The 19,414-nt window shown below is 40.8% G+C and overlaps 1 protein-coding gene across 1 annotated transcript in view; it reads right to left on the bottom strand.

The window, feature by feature from the left end:
- The window catches only part of CHD7 (chromodomain helicase DNA binding protein 7), a 122,105-nt gene that overhangs the window by 67,057 nt on the left and 35,634 nt on the right, over positions 1 to 19,414 (bottom strand). Inside the window, exon 3 of the mRNA XM_032442738.1 lies at positions 16,623 to 18,477. Within this exon, the coding sequence (XP_032298629.1) occupies positions 16,623 to 18,302 (1,680 nt within the window). The 5' untranslated portion in view covers positions 18,303 to 18,477. The remainder of the gene's footprint in view (positions 1 to 16,622; positions 18,478 to 19,414) is intronic.

Here is a 19,414-nt window from a genome sequence, read left to right as displayed (position 1 = left end):
ACTTAAGAAAAACGAGTTTAAAGCACCAAAGGAAACACTACCACCACACAAACTACAATTTGGGTCGTTTGGAGCTGAAACATTTCTTATTCATCAATATTTGGATGACTTACAACAGACCCTACTAGACAAGTAAGAAAATATCCCTTTTCTTCCTTTTGCCATTTCACTTTTCCCCAAGGTGAAAGTGCATTGTATCCACAATCAAAAGACAAAATGTTCTAGATTCAGAACTTGAGCTAATGACTTCTTTTTTAGAGGAAAAAAATAGCGAAAAACCTCACAGCCGGCATGCAAGGCTTTTCTGCTACACATTAAAGGAAAAAAAAGACAACAAACAATAAAAACACTCATACAACTCATCCCATCCCATAGATTTGTAATACAGTAAAATCATACGGCATCACCAAGGCGACAGAAGTTAATCCTAGTAAAACTTTTTCCCCCCCATTTTCCTATTTCAATTTACTGACATATCCTGATGAGAAGGTTCTGATCTCAGAATTTCCCAAAAAAGGCCATACTTGGTGAATGTTTTCTGATATACAGTGACATCCACAGTAACTCAATCATCCTGTCCCTATTGTTTATGTCTCCTCCAAGTTTCAAGATGTTTTACTTGCTGCTATTTCAATCTCACAGCGCATGTGAGCATGCCTGCTACTAGGAGATTCACTGCTTAAAATGATCTAAAAGTTAACGTTTTGTTGTTCAAAATGCCATTTCCTCAGTTACAAAGAAGCTTCACCTCAGAAAAGAAAACCCAAAACCTCACTACGCCTTTTATTCCTGTTAGTTGTTCTGTATAACTTGGAATAACTTTTCCAACCCACTTTTATGTAGATATTCAAAGGTTTCTCCAACAACCAAACGAGTCACGCCACAAGCGTGAACATGCGCTGCTGTCTTGAAAAACCAATAAAGTTAACTCTAAGAAAAACAATTACAGTTTACAAACATGCTTCAAGTATTTTTTTAATGTATTTTAAATTTTTAATTAATTACTTCAAATCCTTCAGAACAAAGAACTACCCTAGTTAATGTACCTTATGGAACACGTTCTGCTTCTGAGTACGTTACTTTGACAGCAATATCTCAAACATACAAACTTTTCCTTGCTATTTCTAGGCTTGCTGTTTTGTTCAGCACACAGGGTGGATGAGGCTCCTAGATTAAATCAGCTCTGAATGACTAAGATAATATCCCGAAGAGAAGACTGAGGTTACCTTGAAAACCTAAGTTCAGAAAAGGGAAAGACTGCAGAGATGGTCTGTGATCAAAGCAATGAACATCAGGGAAGATAACTTACTTTTTTTCTGCACCAGTCCCAACTCACAGTGATACTTTTCTATTTCTTTCAAGAAAGGCTTCCTGGCTTATTACCGTTGTTGTTTTGTAAAACAACACTTTTCTTGCTAAACATGGGTCTGCAGCAAAGGGCTCACCATGGCCCCTCTTCTTGAAAAGTGCTCACCAATCATGGCCCCAAGCATCTATTCTATTTAGGTAACCAGTAGTTACAGCATCAGAGCTATACAGCCTGGCTGTGTGCTAAAAAGCCCCACATCCTACATCTATTGCTCTCTGGCCTCAGGGAACTCCCTTGTCTTTCTGTCTGGGCTTCCTCATGTAAAGTGAGGAAAAAATACTACAGGAGAGTTTAGAAGGTGAATTCACTAGTAGCTGTTGAGGTTTTTCTTATGATTAAAATTACCAGAAAAGAGCTCAGTTAGCAATTAATTCTTCAGCAAGATATGAAAAGAGAGAGTCTGTGGGAAGAGTTAGTCTTTTTTACGAGATAAAGTGATATTCACAACGTTTACTGGATATAGTAGAAATCATCAGGCGGTAGCTCAGACAACACAAGCAAGTAAGTTAAACAGCAATTTATATCACAGAAGATCTGAAAGAAGGGGAATACAGAGAACATAGCTGCAGACTGCACTCTGCTTCACAGGCACAAGGAATGTGTTGTGACAGTTCTACTTCTGACCTTTCTGAACTCTCAGTTTTGCAGTTTGCCATCATTCAGCAAGCTCAATCAGCTGAAATACATATACTACAATCACACTGACATTTGTATTTCCTATAGCTTACTGTTGCTTCATGAAACTTACTTGCAGCAGACACTTAGAATACATGCAAACAAAACAAACTACTGCCATACAAACAAAGCATCATATATTAAATAAAGATGTCATATGCTAAGTATGCAGAAAGACAACAACAGATGAGTTAAAAGCTATCATTTTTAGAACAAAAAGATATATTTAGATACGAGCATTTAATTTTCACTGTGTTCCTTAAATTATCTCCCCTGACTTTTATTTCTCTTCCCAAAACAGAGTTGTAGAATCACTAAGATTGGAAAAGACCTCCAAGATCATCCAGTCCAACCAACCACCTACCATTAGTTTCTCCCGACTAAACCATGTCCCTCAGTACAACATCTAAATGTTTCTTGGATACACTGAGGGACGGTGACTCTATCAGCTCTCTGGGAATCCCATTCCAGCACCTGACCACTCTTCCAGAGAAGACATTTTTTCCTAACATCCAACCTGAGACTCCCCTGGTACAACTTGAGGCCATTTCCATGCTCACTTTCCAAAGCATGCAAAAGAGAAAACAACTGAAAAAATTCAACTGAATCACCTGCAGTTCGTCAACTCACAGAAATGTGAATGCAAAAGGTACAATATATCTTCAGCAGCAATTCATTTTACACCAACGATACACGTTTTATGAGAGGAAAAACTACTAAGGATTTAATGGTGCCAATTAAAAAGCCGAGAATTTGAATGGTTCGATGGCTGAGTCACAGACCTTTGCCTATAATAGGTTCCATTACAGCCCTGAGCTCAAGATGTGGGAATTGGTTTGCAGATGAGTAAGAGGAATCGGTATTTCTAAATGTTATTGCAAAGGGAAGGTGTCCTTTAAGCATTGCACAGTTGTGACTGTATCAGTTTGTGCTTATCCAGATTCCTAGCTTTACTTCAGAAGTTCTGCAGCGTGCAGACACAACTACAAATACTTTGATAGAAATTAAGCCCATCATTGTGAAACCCTCACAAATTTAACTATGATTTCATAAACATGCACAAATTTGAAACACTTGAATACTTATAATTTTTGTTGCCAGTCCTGATTTTTGGTATTCATCTATGTTTACAGCTAACAGGATAAAACCAGATAGCTCAAGACAAATAAGTTTGTACTTAACCACAGGATGTCTACAAACAACACGTGAGAAGAAAATTAAAGGTTAATATGTGTCTCACAATGACTTCCCCTAAAATCAGGGCAGTATTTGTCTAATGGCACAATATTGTATACAGCTCTGATAACTCACATGAACAACTATTATCCTTAAAACAGACATATGTATGGATTATTTTAAAGGGGAAGGGTAGAGACGTCAGACATTGCTCTTTAAGGAAACACCAGCTGATCCTACTATAGCAAAGAAAAGGAATCAAGAAGAAAGGTAAAACAAGCACAAAAGCAAACTGAATATAAAACTAGCAATTAATATATCTAGCATAGAAAGTCTGATGCATGTTCCAAGGATCAGAGTAATCAGATTTGGGTCAGGACCTCCAAAAGGGGCACCGAAAGCAAAAGCCAAGTGCTCTTTAAACTGAAGTTCGATAAGGTTATGGAAAGTACTTCATAAAATGGTAATGTGACAGGTGGAGGCACAGCTCAACGGCCCATGCAATCTTCACAAGTATCCTTCTTCGAAATACCAGTTATCGTTAAAAAACAAACAAACAAACCAAAACAAGATCTTGTTTGGGTTTTAAAATTATGTTTGTTCAAACATAGTTTAGAATGTGACAAATATTCATAAAATATGCTTTGAGTACCCATTTAATATTCTAGGGAAAGGGCATCTTGATTAAGATGGGTAAGCCACGCTTACCAAATTTTACATTCAAACCTGAAAAAAGAGGCTGATTGCCCATAAAGGTTCCTATACTTAGGCTGCGCAGTATAGTCAGAAAGAAAGAGCCATTACCTCTTTTATAAGCCTTACTCGTCTCACATCCTTAAAGCCTCCCAACTATAAATACAAGTACTCAAACACCATAAGGAAAACCCCTGCGATTTCAGATGTTTGTATTTAGTACATCTTCCTCTGACTAATAGTTGCCTTTGTTCATACGACAGCTGATGTACAAAATGCAATAGTGCTATATGACACAGGAAGGGTTACTTTTTAAAGGAAGGTACCACAGTTGCAAGGCTTGGTTACAATGGCTTTTCTATTCCTTATTTGCACAACTTTCTGAAAACATTGCAGAAGTCCTTTTTATTTTGAGGCATTCTAGACAGTAAGTTTCGAGAAAAGTAGAAGTAAGCAATTTATGAAATTACCAGAGAACAGTTTCTGATTTACACAGCTACTGTATTTTAGCATTAGCGATACACTTCTAAGGAGTGGGTAAGTGCAGGAGATGCTGGTATCCAACTGCTGCACATCTTTAATTCGCAAGAGGAATATAACCAAAAAGGCTCCTGAGAGAATCTCACTCCTTTCTTTTTCATGTTCTGTTGGAAACCTTGTTCCTCCTCAAGAGCATCCTGCACACAATGTCCCTAACAGACGAGATGTGAATCAAAGAGTATAAAAGACGACAGAACAAACCCTTCCTTTAAAATTGCTTTCCAAAGAAACTGCACCAGGGCTCGCAGAGCAGAGCCCCCAGCATGCCTCGATGGCTCCCAGACCTGTTAATCACCACCTAACCCCTATGCCCATCTCCACCCATGGAAGTAATTAAATGGTTCACAGCAGTGCATTGGTTTTGGCTGAATTCCTACAAATGAGCGTAGAGATGCCCAAAAGAGATGGAGAAAAGCAAATTTTCATCTTCTGCACCTATATGTAGGTACATTAGAGCTAAAAAGGTAAAGTGGCTGAAAGAGAAATACAATGTTCAAGTAAAGATAAACTACTCACAGCCCGGGTTTTTCTGTATAACTCATTTCTCCCCACAACTTTTTCTTTGCTTTTGAACACGAGCATCTGCAACTCAGAGGATGTGTACAGAAGCTAAAAGAAAACCATAATGATTGATTCTTCCACAGCTCTATGTCTGTGGCTTTCCAGTCATAAACTGGTGTTTTTGTGAGACTGACGTAAAGTAGATATTTTCACATGAATTGTGTCCTACAGTTCTGCATAAGAACCTTTTAATACCCAATCTAAACATACTGAAAAGTCCCGTAAGCGCAGAAAGCTACATTCTGAAGCTTCATCATTAGAAAATAAAGCAGGATGTGAAACTACTGCCTCCAGCCTTTCGTCTTTTTAGGACACAAGCATGTAACAAGCCAACCTGGCATCCAAGCTCATGCAACTGCTAAGGACAGAGCCACGTGTGATCCTGCTGCTGCCACAGGTGCCCCTCAGTCAGCCAATGGCTGAGCCCGGCTGCAGGCAGAAGAGGGCGGAGGATCGTGGCCTGCGTGACAGCAGGCATACCCAGAACAACCCGTTTCCACCCCGTCAAATGGAAACACTGATAGGGTTTGCTGGCCCTGTCAGCCTGTTCCAACTGACTCACGTTACTCATGTGCTCTCTGGTACAAGTCAGGAGAAGTGCAGGGGACACACTGCAGGCTACAGGCATTATACGCACTTACTAACACCGCCCTGTGAGACAATTCAGGTGGCAGCCTTCAGACTTCAGTCTAACCGTTGACACCAAGTCCATGCTGAAGTGAGGTTTAACTTGCAGCTCACAACATTCCATTGGCAGTTTCCCCTTCATCTTTATTATTATTATTATTTTTAATTTGTAAGCCTCCAGGAGTTTCCCTACAATAGTACCGCAACTCTATTTAGAAACCACCCCTACATGTGCTGTTTTTTAGCACATAAACCTGCCTTCTGTCATCACCTGTCCCAGGCCACCAGGTCTCTGGAGTGTGCGGACAGCATGCTGGAATTGCCAACTTGAGGAGACCTTAATGGATGCCCGTGAAATACAATGCCAGAAGAGACTGACAGGAATCAATTCTGTTTTTCTCTTGAGGTGGTAAGACAGAAGTTGTGCAAATGGCTTTCCCATTGCAGTATTTTATTAACCTTCAGCATTACAAAGTGGGCATGAAATCATAAACTTCATTGAATGTAAATCCTTTGATGTTATGTATGCTGCCCAAGATCCATTTACGTCAAACAGCCCAAGACTTCTCAAGCTTTCACTCTTTAGTCACAGCAACAAATAAAGAAAGTCTTTGAATGCATTATCTAATATGCATATGATGACATGTCATAGCCAGGCCTCTTTCCTGCTCCTGGAGTAATTGAACTAAAATAACAATTAAATCAGAAAATATCATTAAAACTAAACTTACCCCCTGCCTGCAAAAAAAAAATACGCTTCCTTCTCTGCAGACAAACACCTCATTTAGAGATACCAATTGAGATAACTCTTAATTATAGCATCTAAATCATATTTTAGTTATCCAGCCAGTTTGATTAACATTGTTCTATGAAACACTAAGCACCTTATCTTTACTAAAAGACCACCTAACAAGCTCCAGCTGTTCTTTATAAAACCTATAGTAAAATGTAAGAAACCTCATATAGTGGGTCTCAAATGCAATGCACCTATGCAATATTAGGTTTTAATTTTGTTTTATTTTACAACTGGAATTCTATCTAAAGCAATGCATTACAACCTGTCCCTCTCCGCCACCAAATCTGAGGCACAGCTTGGAACACAGCTCCCTGCTTTTAGGATTGAGCCCATTAGGGTTACTCTCCGCAAGCCACAGCAGCCACATATTGATTACAGCCTCACTCCCAACTACACAACCTTTGCCATTCAGCAGCAGAATCTAGCAGCAGAAATAGCTGATGGTAAGCTGAGCTTTGGCCTTCAGTTTGTGGCCGTTGTGACAGCTTCTGGCTGCTACTGCATGTCTTCCTCCATTATCCTATCCAGATGCATATTTCTGACAAAGAGCAGCCAAGCAAAATATTTCTGTGTTACATGACATAGAAAAGAAGTTCTTGATCTGCATGGGGCTGTGTATTACAGACAGGAACTACACAACTGTTCTGCAGCCTCATGCTTAGCACTGCTACGAAGCACAAGTGATCTATCTCGAATAGCAAGAACCCCATAGATCCCAAAGATCATGTCAATGTCAGAATTATCAGCTTTCCAACAAGTTTTCTTGAAGTATTCCAAGGGACGATAGCAAAGAAAAAGTCCTAAGAGCTGAATACTCTTCCAGTATTATAGGCATTTATCCATATTTCCACAGATGACAGTCCTGGCCACCGTGAATACTTACAATATCCCATTAATAAACTGAGATATGAAAAAGAAATATAAAGCTCAAAATTTAGCATGGTTTTAGTAACTACTGTGCTTCACACACAGTTCTCTATGTAAAAGCAGAGATCAACACTTTACAATAAGCGCTGCTTTAAGTTCAAACATGCACTACATATTACAATCCTCCCACTATATTTAGCAACAATTGGCTGCTGGAGAAAGATTTCTTCCAAAAATAAAGGACTTCGTATCATTAAGTGCTCACATGTAAGGAAAATTACAGCATTATCACAGTTATCAGAGTCTTGCAGGGCCAAAAGAGATATGAAGTACCAGAATGCAAGTGGATAGAGGGCCATCTGGAGAGGGGGAGAGATGGAAAAGAGGAGTGTAAAGAATGGAGTTCATATTGACAACTTGATTTTGGGAAGTTAGCTATGAAGCTTGTTACTCACCCTCTCTAAGAGCATTAAATTCAAAATCTATAGAAAATTAAATTCTTAATTACAGTGATCATTATGTTCTTTGGCTGTAGCAGTTACATAAGACATAATAAAATACCATCTAAGAACAATTAAAATTTACTAATGCTTTTCTAATTCCACTGATTTGAGGCTGGCTTTCCCTAAAACATGCTATATTAACGTAAGTAAAGAAACATTTTGCACTATATACTGAAACACTGCATTCTTGAAGCCCAACACTTTCAATTTCTTAAAATTAAAACATTCATAGTGTTTCATAAAAGCCTGCCAAGCTCCAGAAATTAAGATTTCTCAATGTTTAATTTCTACAAGGTTAATCCATACATTGTGAAGCCACTCCCAGAAGTGTAAGCCTGCTCAGGATGAGACAAGAGGTGCAGAAGTGGAAGAAACAACTGCTCCCAGACCATTGGTACTGACTCAGAGGTGCACAGGTGATGGAGCAACAGAAGCAAGAGAACAATTCCTACCAACAACGGCAGATCTATCAGAGAATGATCCACTTGTCACTTGTTTGCCACTTTCTTCCACACCTTGTGCAACTTCTTAGCTCACAGGCTGGCCTCTACCACTGCTAATTTCCCACACAAGAGGCACTGACATTTTGTTGCCAGAGTTTACTCCCTACCACCTCACCTCTTAAAAGTCTATTTCTTCCATAGGAGCCCGAAGAAGAGAAGGGAACTGACATGTTTTAGAGTCCTGGATATCTCAATAAGAGCCTGAATCAGGAGTTTTAAGACTTTGCGTTGTGAATAAATGATTTTTATATCATTCATCAGTATTTTTCTCTTTATAAGCAGGAACAACATTGTTACTAACCTTGTGCAGCATCTGAGAGAAATCTCACTGAATACTTTTTAAGATAATGTATCAAGATCAGTAAAAAGCAGTAAGAATGTTGATTCAGGAGTTTATAAATCAAACTCAGGCTCAGACCACTAAGCCATCCCATCTATCACTTCTGTTTAACCATAAAGAAGTCTCAGAAATGAAGTTGAGTTTCATTTCTAAGTTTTATTGCTTCTAAATGATAATGTTGAAGGGAAAGAAAGCAAACGAGGTATTTGTGCTCAAGGAAAACAATTCACTGATAGATACTGGAAGCATCTTCCCTCATTCCAGTGCGCATGATTTACACATAACAAAACTGTGCACAGTCTCTTTGCTGGAAATTCTTTCATCTCTTCAGTAACAAAATAGCTGCAAATATCTCAGGTGGGAAAAGAGTTCATTATTAAAGAAATAAAATACACTTTTGAAAACAAATCACATTTGCGTGAAAAAGTACAAAAGGGGAAAGCTAAAATAAACACGCACACACAAGTTCAGATCTGATCACTGCTGTAGTTCTATAAAACAGGACCAAGCTTTGGCTTCTAAGTTGTCTAAACTGAGGGGACACTAGAGCTGGTAAGTGAGAGCAAGTTCTCCAGAGCCCTGTGCTCATGTAAGGGTATTAAAGGACATTCAATTAAAATCCAGAGGAAGGGGCAGCCCCTGTCCTCTCATGCATTCCCACTCCTGCAGCACCAGCTGGGCAGTTCTGAGGTCAGCATGAGCAGATGCTGGAACGTGACCCAGCCAGATGCAACCCGGCCAGAGTAGTATCCCTAAGAGCAGAAGGGCTCACTGAGCAATTGTGCGCGCTGACATAAAGAAAGAGTAAAGATTCTCCATCCCAGATTTCATCCAGCTTTTTGTGAATTTAGTTTTATTTCAGCCCTGACCAGCAAGGGCTCAGGAGGCAGGTGGCTCAAGCAGTGAGCACATGGAAATGTTCAGGGAGTCACCACCCATCTCTACTTTAGTACTGGCTGATGGCCATTTCCTCCCTGTCTCTCCTGCTTGGTGCTGCTGCACTGCTTCCTGTCCATGCTTCCTACCACACTCCCCAGAACCAGTTTGCTTCCAGCCCCTCCTGTGAGCCTCTGCATTAGTCAAAAGGAAGATCTGCACAAAGAGATGATGTAATTACAGAGGCTGGGGGGCGGGGGGGTAGAAATTCAAGGATGTTTCTCTCTCCTGAGCTGCTAATCTTTAAACTGTTGACAATATACGTATGTATATATATATATATATATAATCTCAAATGAAAAACCTGGAAGTTTTTACCCCAAACCCAGACCACAGCACCACTTGTAAAATGCATATCCATAGAATTAAAAGAATGTAGACGTCTAGAAAGATGAGAAACATAGGATCATAGAATGGCCTGGGTTAAGAAGGACCACAATGATCATCTGGTTTCAACCCCCCTGCTATGTGCAGGGTCACCAACCACCAGACCAGGCTGCCCAGAGCCACATCCAGCCTGGCCTTGAATGCCTCCAGGGATGGGGCATCCACAACCTCCTTGGGCAACCTGTTGCAGTGCATCACCACCCTCTGTGTGAAAAACTTCTTCCTATGAGCATAAAGAAAGCAATGGAAGGTACAAATACAACATATTTAATGTGATTCTGAGATGCTGTTCTTTCTTAAAAAAAATCTCATTCCAGTGTGTTAACTTCAAAACTAACTGAATTATCAGTTCTTTCATTACAGTTTGATTTAGAAAATTGTGAAGTCTAAAGCATTGTCCCTCTGAACTGAAGGAGGAAACAGCCTCTGAAGGCAAACATTAAAAATCCAACTTCAAAGGCAAGGTTTCCACCAGAGTGGAAACAGGTACATCTACTGTAGTCAGAGGATAGAAAGAGGGGGCACTTATGCCAGTAAAGGCTGGTAAGTGTAAAACCAATATGCCTCAAATTCCACGTGTGAAAGCAAGATGGATGAGCAGGAGGACCCGTAATAAAATCACAGGAAATTACTAATTCAACTGCAACTTACTCCTTACTAGAATTGTCACTGCATTTAAAGAAAGAGAAGAAAGCCAAGTGTTTCTCCTTTCATTTACTCAAACTTTACAGTGTTTTACGTTATGTAAGCTGACAGTGGTTCAGATAGGAGGGTTCTTTCTACAATATCAGCCTTCAATCATGAAGAAAGCTTCCCTGAAACAACAGATTTAAATTTGTTCAAATAAATATAAAACATACGAACATGTTCAGTCATGGAAAAAGAAGCTGATTGCCAAATCCCACTGGAAGCGATCACCAGCAGATGAAAATACAGTATTTAAGAAATGAAGAGCAGCACAATTTAAAAATATTTCTAGTTAGGAGATTCCCCAGATAATCCAAATGATTCCAAATGAAAAACACATTCAAGTCACCGACATATCATAGAAAGTTTCAACCTAATCATGCTGAGGAACAAGTCTGGTAACTCTTACGCCTTCAAAATCAGTGTGCTGATGCAGACTTGTATTTTTATGCTAATGCTGCAAACTAGCTCTACCCAAAACTCCAGAGCAGATAATTTCATGGCACAAATTATTCTCATTCCAGTCAAATCACGGCACCTGAGGGAACAGGTATTCCTGAAGCTGCTTGTACCTCCTTAACACTTATAAAAACAAAAAGAATCTGTAGCAAAACTATCTCAAAACTACAAATCTTTGGCCCAAAGGCCTACTTCACTCCAGAACCACTCTAACCTCCCACATCTGAAAACACACAAAGCCCTCTGAAGGCTGAGGAGAAAATAAAGATTTTTGATCTCTTTTGATCTCTTAATACCAATTATTAGACTGGAATATATCTATGGAGTTTCATAACACCAACTTTTGCATCTTGGCAAAAGCATTAGATAGCAGTTACTACAGACTTTGAGAAACCTGGATGTGAACCAGCTCGCAGCTGAAGTAAGTTATCAGTGCCCGAAGATACCAACAACAAGTGAAAGAGCTTCTCTATCAAAATAAGAAGTGCCCATCCACAGGTTTTTCTTTTAAATATTTTGGAGCTGTTCTCCTTATTTACAGGAAAACAGTAAAAAGAAAATTCTGAGCATTCAATACCTGATCAAGTTTTCTCTGGAGAGGTGGGATATTGCTTATGAATATTCATTTATAGGAAAAAACCTAGACATCATTCTTTACTAAACAAAATTCCACAACAGAGTGAAAGTTAATTAGCTATGCAAAGGCAATAAGGATATGAGGAGTCCTTCTCCTGACTATTCCCAGGCATTAAAAAAATGCAAGTACTCAGGAAATTCAACTTCATTTGAGCGTGCCAGTAGTACTGACTGAACATGTACTCTCTGCTGAGTTAGAATATCGCTTCAGATCACTCCAGTTGATAACAGTTTGCATTAATACCCCTCTCCATTCTGGTATATCCAAGTATACATTACGCTGAGGCAACGTAAGCACAAAGTTTTAATTGCAGAAAGGCCCTGTAACTGGGATGTGTCTGCTGATGACTCAGCTGGACTTTCCCTGCCTCCTCCCCTACAAGGAAGGGCAGGAAATGTCAAAAGAATGCATTTATGCTGAAGAGAGCCAAGAGTTATCACGGAAAGCCAAGTCACACGGCCACAGGTAAACAAGACAGAATGCATCTGGTAGCGAACGGGTAACACAAAACAAAAACCTTCTCCAGAAGAGGCCAGGCACCTTAACACAGGATTCTTCAACCCCGGCAGTGCTGCTGTAGAGTCCTACCACTTAATCTAGTATCGAAGCTATTACCATAACTGTTTGTTGTTTAAGTATTCCTATGTTTGACTATAAATAACATAGATCACTTCATGTTTATGGTACGCACTTACTGAATAGGGCTCGAAACTCCAGCCTACACAGTAGCCAGCAGCTACTGTAAATAAAAAGTTCCGTAGAACAAGACGCCCAACGTAGTTTATTCTTGGCAGAAAAAACTCTTACACTCAAATACTTACAACAATGTTTGAAAATGTTGATATTTAAGAGCAACTATGCATTATCAGAGTCCCCCTCCCCAAAGGCCTATCTATCCCATCTCTGATAAGTCTGTGGAAGAATAAAAGAACCAAATACACACATACAAGAGATGTATCCTGAGAATGAACTCTGTCACTCATTTATATCACAGGTATGAAGAGCCAAATGTGGCGTCTTCACATTTATCCAACCCTAATGCATTTTTCTACACAACACCTCTGAGATCAGCATCTTAATGCACTGTTTTGAGCTTGCCACCTGATAATTTGCTGAACACCCCTAAAGTATCCAGGAAACAAAGAACCTTCTCCATCCATCTATATTGCTCACAGTTTCAAAACTGTATCTTCCCTTCTCCCCAAACCATCAATCTCTTCGCATTAAGTGCTGCTTATTTTCTGAGGCCTAAGGAAGGGACCCAGAGATGCACAGCACTTGCCACATAGGCATACCATGCACATATGCACCAACACCGCAGCAATCCATGTTTTGCTCTGTGCTACTTCTATAGCAATGCCTACTGCTCTGCTTCTTTGACTGTCAGAGCATTTTCAGACAGTCATCCAACAACCAGGATTCTGTTCCCAAGCGGAGATCTTTGTTAGACATTCAAACTGCCCAAGCATCATGCCTTGATTTGCACTGCTTACAGCCAAGCAATTGATGTTCCTGTCATATTTCCAATCATTTAGCTTCATTACTGCATGCTCCACTTCACTCCTGCACTTGGCACTCAGCTTTGAGCACGTTACAGACAGCAGCAAATTTTGCATTTGACTTTCCACTCCTTTCCACGTCATTTATGAATGTTTTGGAGGGCAGAAGCTCACCAACCCAACACAGATGCCTCCCCTGTGAAAACAAACAAGCTGCTCCTACCCTCTGCTTTGTACCTCGGCCAACTAACTGGCCACCACAGAACCTGTCTCCCCACCCCACAGCCTTTGCTCAAGTACACTTCCAAAACAGGACTTGAAAATCAAGCACATCTACTCAATATCCCAACACTGTGGTGGTGCATTTAAATACCTATAACTCAACTGAAGCCTGGAACTCACTGCTAACAAGGTCCTAATAACCACATCTAGCTGTCAGCTATTAATCTAGCCCTGCTGAGTTGTCAATCACCAGCTGTACCTCTCAGCCAAAATAAGTAGCAGTTCTGTACACACAGAGAAATAAAGAACTCTAGAATCGACACAGCAATTCTTTTCAAGTTAAAAGCAAAAGAACTTCACTTTCCTTCCAACATATCTAAAAACAAAACAGTAATTTGGTTAACCACAAGTATTACAGCCTTCCCATGATAAGGCTAGCTTCAAATCACTGAAAAATAATTACTAAAGATGGCTTCTGTTGATTTAAAAATACACAGTGATTTTCATTTCACCACCTAAATTCATTTCGTTGATTCATTTTATACAAATGAAATCAAACCAGACATTTAAATAACTGTTGCTCACTAACAGTTCTCTGCCAGCTGACATGAAGGAGAAACCACGACAGAGGCAGGAGAGCTGCAGATTCCGCATTCAATCTTAAGAGCGGGGTTTTTACACATCTGCATTTCTTTTTTCCCCAGGGGGTGAGGAGGAGCCGGGTTTTCATTGACTTGAACAATTTATATTTGATCCAAACAGTTTTCCAGGGGGAAATGCCTGCCTGTCAAGTGTTTCATTACTACAGTCAGATCTCAAACTAATTACTTAATGGGAAGGTATGTTAACAATAACTTTTACCAAATGAAAACTTAACAGAAGTAGGCTAACAGAGAAGTTACTTGGCTGGCTACAACTGTTTGAATTACTGATTTTAATCAAGTAACTTGAGTTATAGTGTGGTTTTCCTCTAATTATTTAGTTTCAGCACTTACCTTCAAGTTATTCATCTGCAGTTCAAAACTCTGAAATAGTTTGCACAGCTCATTTAAGAGTTGAGCTGTCTGTATTTTACCCCGTCGGTTAAAAGGAAATGAATGCCCCAAGAACATTTAAAACACGTTCCCATTCTACAAGCAGACGTTCTCCTCCCAAACCATCTGCTGCTGCTAAAAAGAAGTTTACTGGATGATCAGATGAAATCACAGCATTAACTCCTCTGCTGAAGATGGCAGCTTTAGAGCACAGCCCTTATTACAGTCACCTTAAGTCTTCCCACTTCTCCCCCATCGCTAGTTGTGAAAGATACCAGTAATGCTGGGTCTTGTCCCCTTAGTTTTATATTACCATTTCCACAATTTTCTTTCAAGTTTTTTTGTTTGTTTTTTTTTTATTTTTTATTTTTATGCTGGACATAGCAGCTCTCTTCAAGGTTAAAAACCAAGCAGCCAATCTTGTACTCCTTGTCCTGCACCCTAAGCTTTTTTATCATTATAATTATTATTTTTGCACAGATTTCTCCACTTTGTCATGGATTCTTTTCAAAATTTCTGCTAGTTCTCTTGGATTTTTTGATGCAGTCTTGAGCACTATCCAATTCTGGGTTGCTTAGCCTTGCAGTCAAGAGGCACCATTAAAAACTAACCAGCCAAGAACACACCAACCTATGGCCATGCAAGAAGGGTTATTTACAATCTCCAAACAAAATGTGCACATGGAGGGGGGGAGGGGAGGGGGGAAGAGGAAAGGCCACCATATGTACAACATTTCACACCTATTTTACGGGAGGCAGGGGAGAGAAAGACAACCATGAAGCCACTATGCCCCCTTTCAAGGGCAGATCTTCCTCCTCCTTCCAAAGAAGATTCTGTCCTTTCCCTCACCCCAAGGTACCGCTATCTCCCTCCCAGGACTAGAACACCCTACAGCATGCCCTGTGCTACCCCCTTGGAGAATGTGGAAGCCTCTCCCAGCTGTTGAGCTGCTCCATCCACCACTCCTCGTCAGCTGCCTCTCCACAGCACATACATCTGATTCCCAGACCCACCTCATGCTGTGCAGAGCAGTGAACAGAAGCAGCCGGCAGGCAGCAGAGGAGGGGACTGCTGAGCAGCTGCCTCCCTCGCAGTCCTGGGACGCTGGCTAGGACAGCTGTTTTTATGATTTATTATATATTATTTATGGCCAATTGTAACATTGTATCATTATGACTGCATTCCAACAATTGTGTCCAAATATTTACGGGCAGAGCTACTTGGCATTAATTACTTAGTGGCTTTAAAAATAATTAAGCCTCTGATAACTTGGCCACCTTTTCATTCATTACCAAAACCTCTAGAATGATTGACTGACAGAGCCAAAGGCAAACCATGGCAAACCCAAGGATCCCAAAAGGCAGTTCAAGCTTAACGTAGTAACGTGCAGTCAAAACTCGCTAAGCTACAGAGGGATCAAGATGTTCTAACGTTTCTAGTTTTTAATTGAAAAATAACGTGGAAACAATATATTTTTCATCAAAACCCGACGGATCACAGCCTCAGTAAAACAGGACTTCTGTCTTGCTTGAGATTTTATATAAGCTTCAGAAGATTTGATTTTAGACTGATTCACACCTGCTGCATAAACTGTTGCCCCATCACTTTTCAGCTGCATTACTTTGTGATGAAACTACTTCATCTTGAATGTTTTTACACATGTGAAAATTTCAGTTTAAAAACAAAAAATAAAGTGAAAGGACACTTAATACTTAAAGAAAATCCTCAGTTTGACCAAAACAAACCCTTATAATGCACGCTCCTTTTAGCACATTGCAAATATAGAAATATTACTAGCTTAAATTAGAGCACGCACACATGCTTTCCATTTCCCCCTCAAAAGAACCAACAAGAAATTAAAGAAGCAGTCCTCAGTCCTGTTGCTATATCATATTTCTGACTATCCATAAAGCCATCCTGTAATAATTACTGTAAAAACATTAGCAGGTTACAGGAACCTTATTTTACCTTTAGCTTCCGTGCACCAAGAAAGCCACATAATGAGCGAAAAAACAGTGTAGTCAAGCAAGAACAAGCCACAGATCTCGTGCATACTCAAATGCATTTACAATAATGCAAAACACTTTTTTTATTCATCGGAAGCAGCTTACCTGAAGGACAGGCACTTTTTGCGGTGTGTTTTGTGGTGACTGGTGAAGCTGTGCCCAAGGCTGATGATGAGGATGTGGCGGTGGTGAAGACTGATGATGTATCCCTGGATGAGGCTGCATGGGAGGACAGGTTGGCATTTGCTGCTGAAAAGACTGTTGTTGACTAGGAAGCTGCTGGCCAGATATTAGTCGTTCTTGTATTGCTTGTGGATCCGCAAGGCCAACGCCTGGACAACCATTTGGTCTCATGTGCCCACCCATCTCCCGTGTTGTTGAAGACATACCCATAAAAGGACGATTCTGTTGCATGTTTCGGGGGCCCATATTCCTTTGTCCAATTCCCATGGCACCAGGGGGCTGATGTGATGGCTGAGGATGGGGTATATTTGGATAACTGCCGACTTCCATTGGTATTCCAGCACTACCGGGCCTAACCTGTGGAGGAGGCGTACCTGCTGGATTACTCATTGCTTTCATAGGTGACATGGGAGGTGGAGAGGCATAAGTTCCCTGAGGCTGTGAAGGGTGCATAGTTTGCGTGTTCATTTGGTTAAGTGAGCCACTAGGGTGGATGGGTTGCTGGTGCATTAGTCCTTGACCACTGTTTGATGGAAATCCTACAGCATTTGGGTATCTTGGTACAGACTGATTCATTGGAGTGTTATTTGTAAGGCCTAAATTCTGATTCATCCCTGTATTATTAACTAATCCCTGATTAAGGTTACTGTAAGGATATCGAGAATACTGCCCTGAGTTGTTTATAGTAGGTGAGGGTACCGTCTGGCTCCGAGAACTAAAATTAAGTGTTTGCGGCCTAACAGCACCCTGCTGGGGAGGATTAGGGGAGAATCTGGGGCTGTGGGCTACTGATTCTCCATGGAGAGCAGTGGGGGGATGGTGGTGAAATTGCTGGACTGAGTGTCGCAAAGAAGGTGCCATACTGGGATTCTGCTGGGGCACATGAGACAAGTGGCCAGGTCCTGAGGTGGCAATGAAAGGGTTTCCCTGATTGAGGCCTTCTTGGCCTTGAGAAAACTGGTTCATCCTCTGCTGTTGCGGCTGACCGTGCTGTTGCATTGAAAAATCACCACGAGCCATGTAATTTCCCATCTGCTGCATGTGCTGAGGATGGCCCTGCCCCGGGGGTCCAGAGGGTGCTTGTGGAGGCTGTGTCGGTTGCGGCTGTTGCTGCTGCTGCTGGTATGGTGCTCTTATCTGGTCTGGCACTTGAACTGCCCGCGGCCCCCACATCGAGCCACTGTCTACGAAGGGTTGCCCGTGTCTTTCGTTCTGCATGCTGGGATACACTCCCATCTGACCACTAGCACCACTGCCATGAGGAACCTGAGGAACGGGAGGGTTGTGATACTGTGAATGAGGAGATGCTATACCATTCCCAGGGGCACTGCTTATCATTCTGTTCGGCTGATCCATCAGGTGCATTTTCTGCTGTTCGTATTGATTATAGTGATCAAAATGGGTCAACTTGGCTTGATTTTGATTTGCAGGAGGATGATGAAGAGATGACTGTAAAGAGGGAAATCCTTGATCCATGGGCATTTGCTGCCCCATAGGATTGACTGTGTTTTCAGGATATCCACATTCTCCGAGACCTTCCAGCCCTTCACTGAAAATATTCCCATCTTCTCCAAACAGACTCATCATTCCTGGATCCGCCATCTTTCTGCAGCACACAGCTCCTTGGAGCTACAACTAGAACGCTAGTCTGTGCTTCACCTCGGCGAGGTGTTTTGTCCTCAAAGCCTTTAATCCTTAACTAATCTCCTTCATGTCATTCCATATTTCCTTAATTCTTTTGGACCACGCAGTGTCAGGCAAAGTCTGGTTACTGCTCCTAGAAGTGGGGGAAGGGAGAGAAAGAAAGGAAAATATTTCAATAAGCAACATCGGGCAACATAAAGAAAACACAGTTGACTGTTTTCTGTACAATGACAGCTAGTTTCAGCCCCCAAAACACAGCTTAAAAAAAAAATCTATTTCACTTTAAGAAGCTCGCATCGTCTTTATCAGAAGCTTTATTGTGACATGGAGTTAGGAAGCAAGCAAAACACTACCCTTAACCTTAAATTAATCCATTCACTACACTTCCTAGCGTTCCTTTCTTGGGTGGAATAGAACAAAAGAACACAACGTGCAGCAGCAGCAGCTGCCACAGCAGGTAGGCAGATGCATGAATATAGCCAAGCAGCCCATCTGCCCAACTAAAGCCCTGAAAATGCTCTAGTTACCAACAGCATGTCCTTAACCTTATTCCCTTGAGCTGCGTAATCAGATGAGCAAGCAGAAGCACCGTGTCCTGCGACAGACTAAAGTTAGTCATACGGAGAACAGATTTTTCAACACGCAGAGGTGACCCTTGAAAATATACCAAACTCCAAGTCTCAACTTGATGTTTAGGGGAAAAATACATATACTTTGCAGGGATTTTATTTATTATTATCTTATTATTATATTATAAACTTGAAGCTGGTAGCCAACAAAGCCCAACTATACCGCAAATAAAACCAAAATAACTACTGCTACTTTGTTGTCATTATTTAGTAGAGACTGTACTTGCAGATATTGACTTGCCCTTAATAATCAGCACTCACACAAAACAAGGTCTACCTACATGTACATTCACATCTCACATTTTGTCGCAGAGAAGAGATGCTTTCTGTCACTTCGGATGCAAAATGCCAAGCTGGACTATTTCAACTGGATGCAATTTGTCCCAAACGAGTTTTAGGGAGAAAATATCAACACATTCATTACACTTCTTGCAGTCATTG

This window comes from Coturnix japonica, chromosome 2 (assembly GCF_001577835.2).
Source record: "Coturnix japonica isolate 7356 chromosome 2, Coturnix japonica 2.1, whole genome shotgun sequence".
Taxonomy (NCBI): domain Eukaryota; kingdom Metazoa; phylum Chordata; class Aves; order Galliformes; family Phasianidae; genus Coturnix; species Coturnix japonica.
Note: the sequence above shows the minus strand (reverse complement) of the source record. Positions and strands in the feature narration are given on the sequence as shown.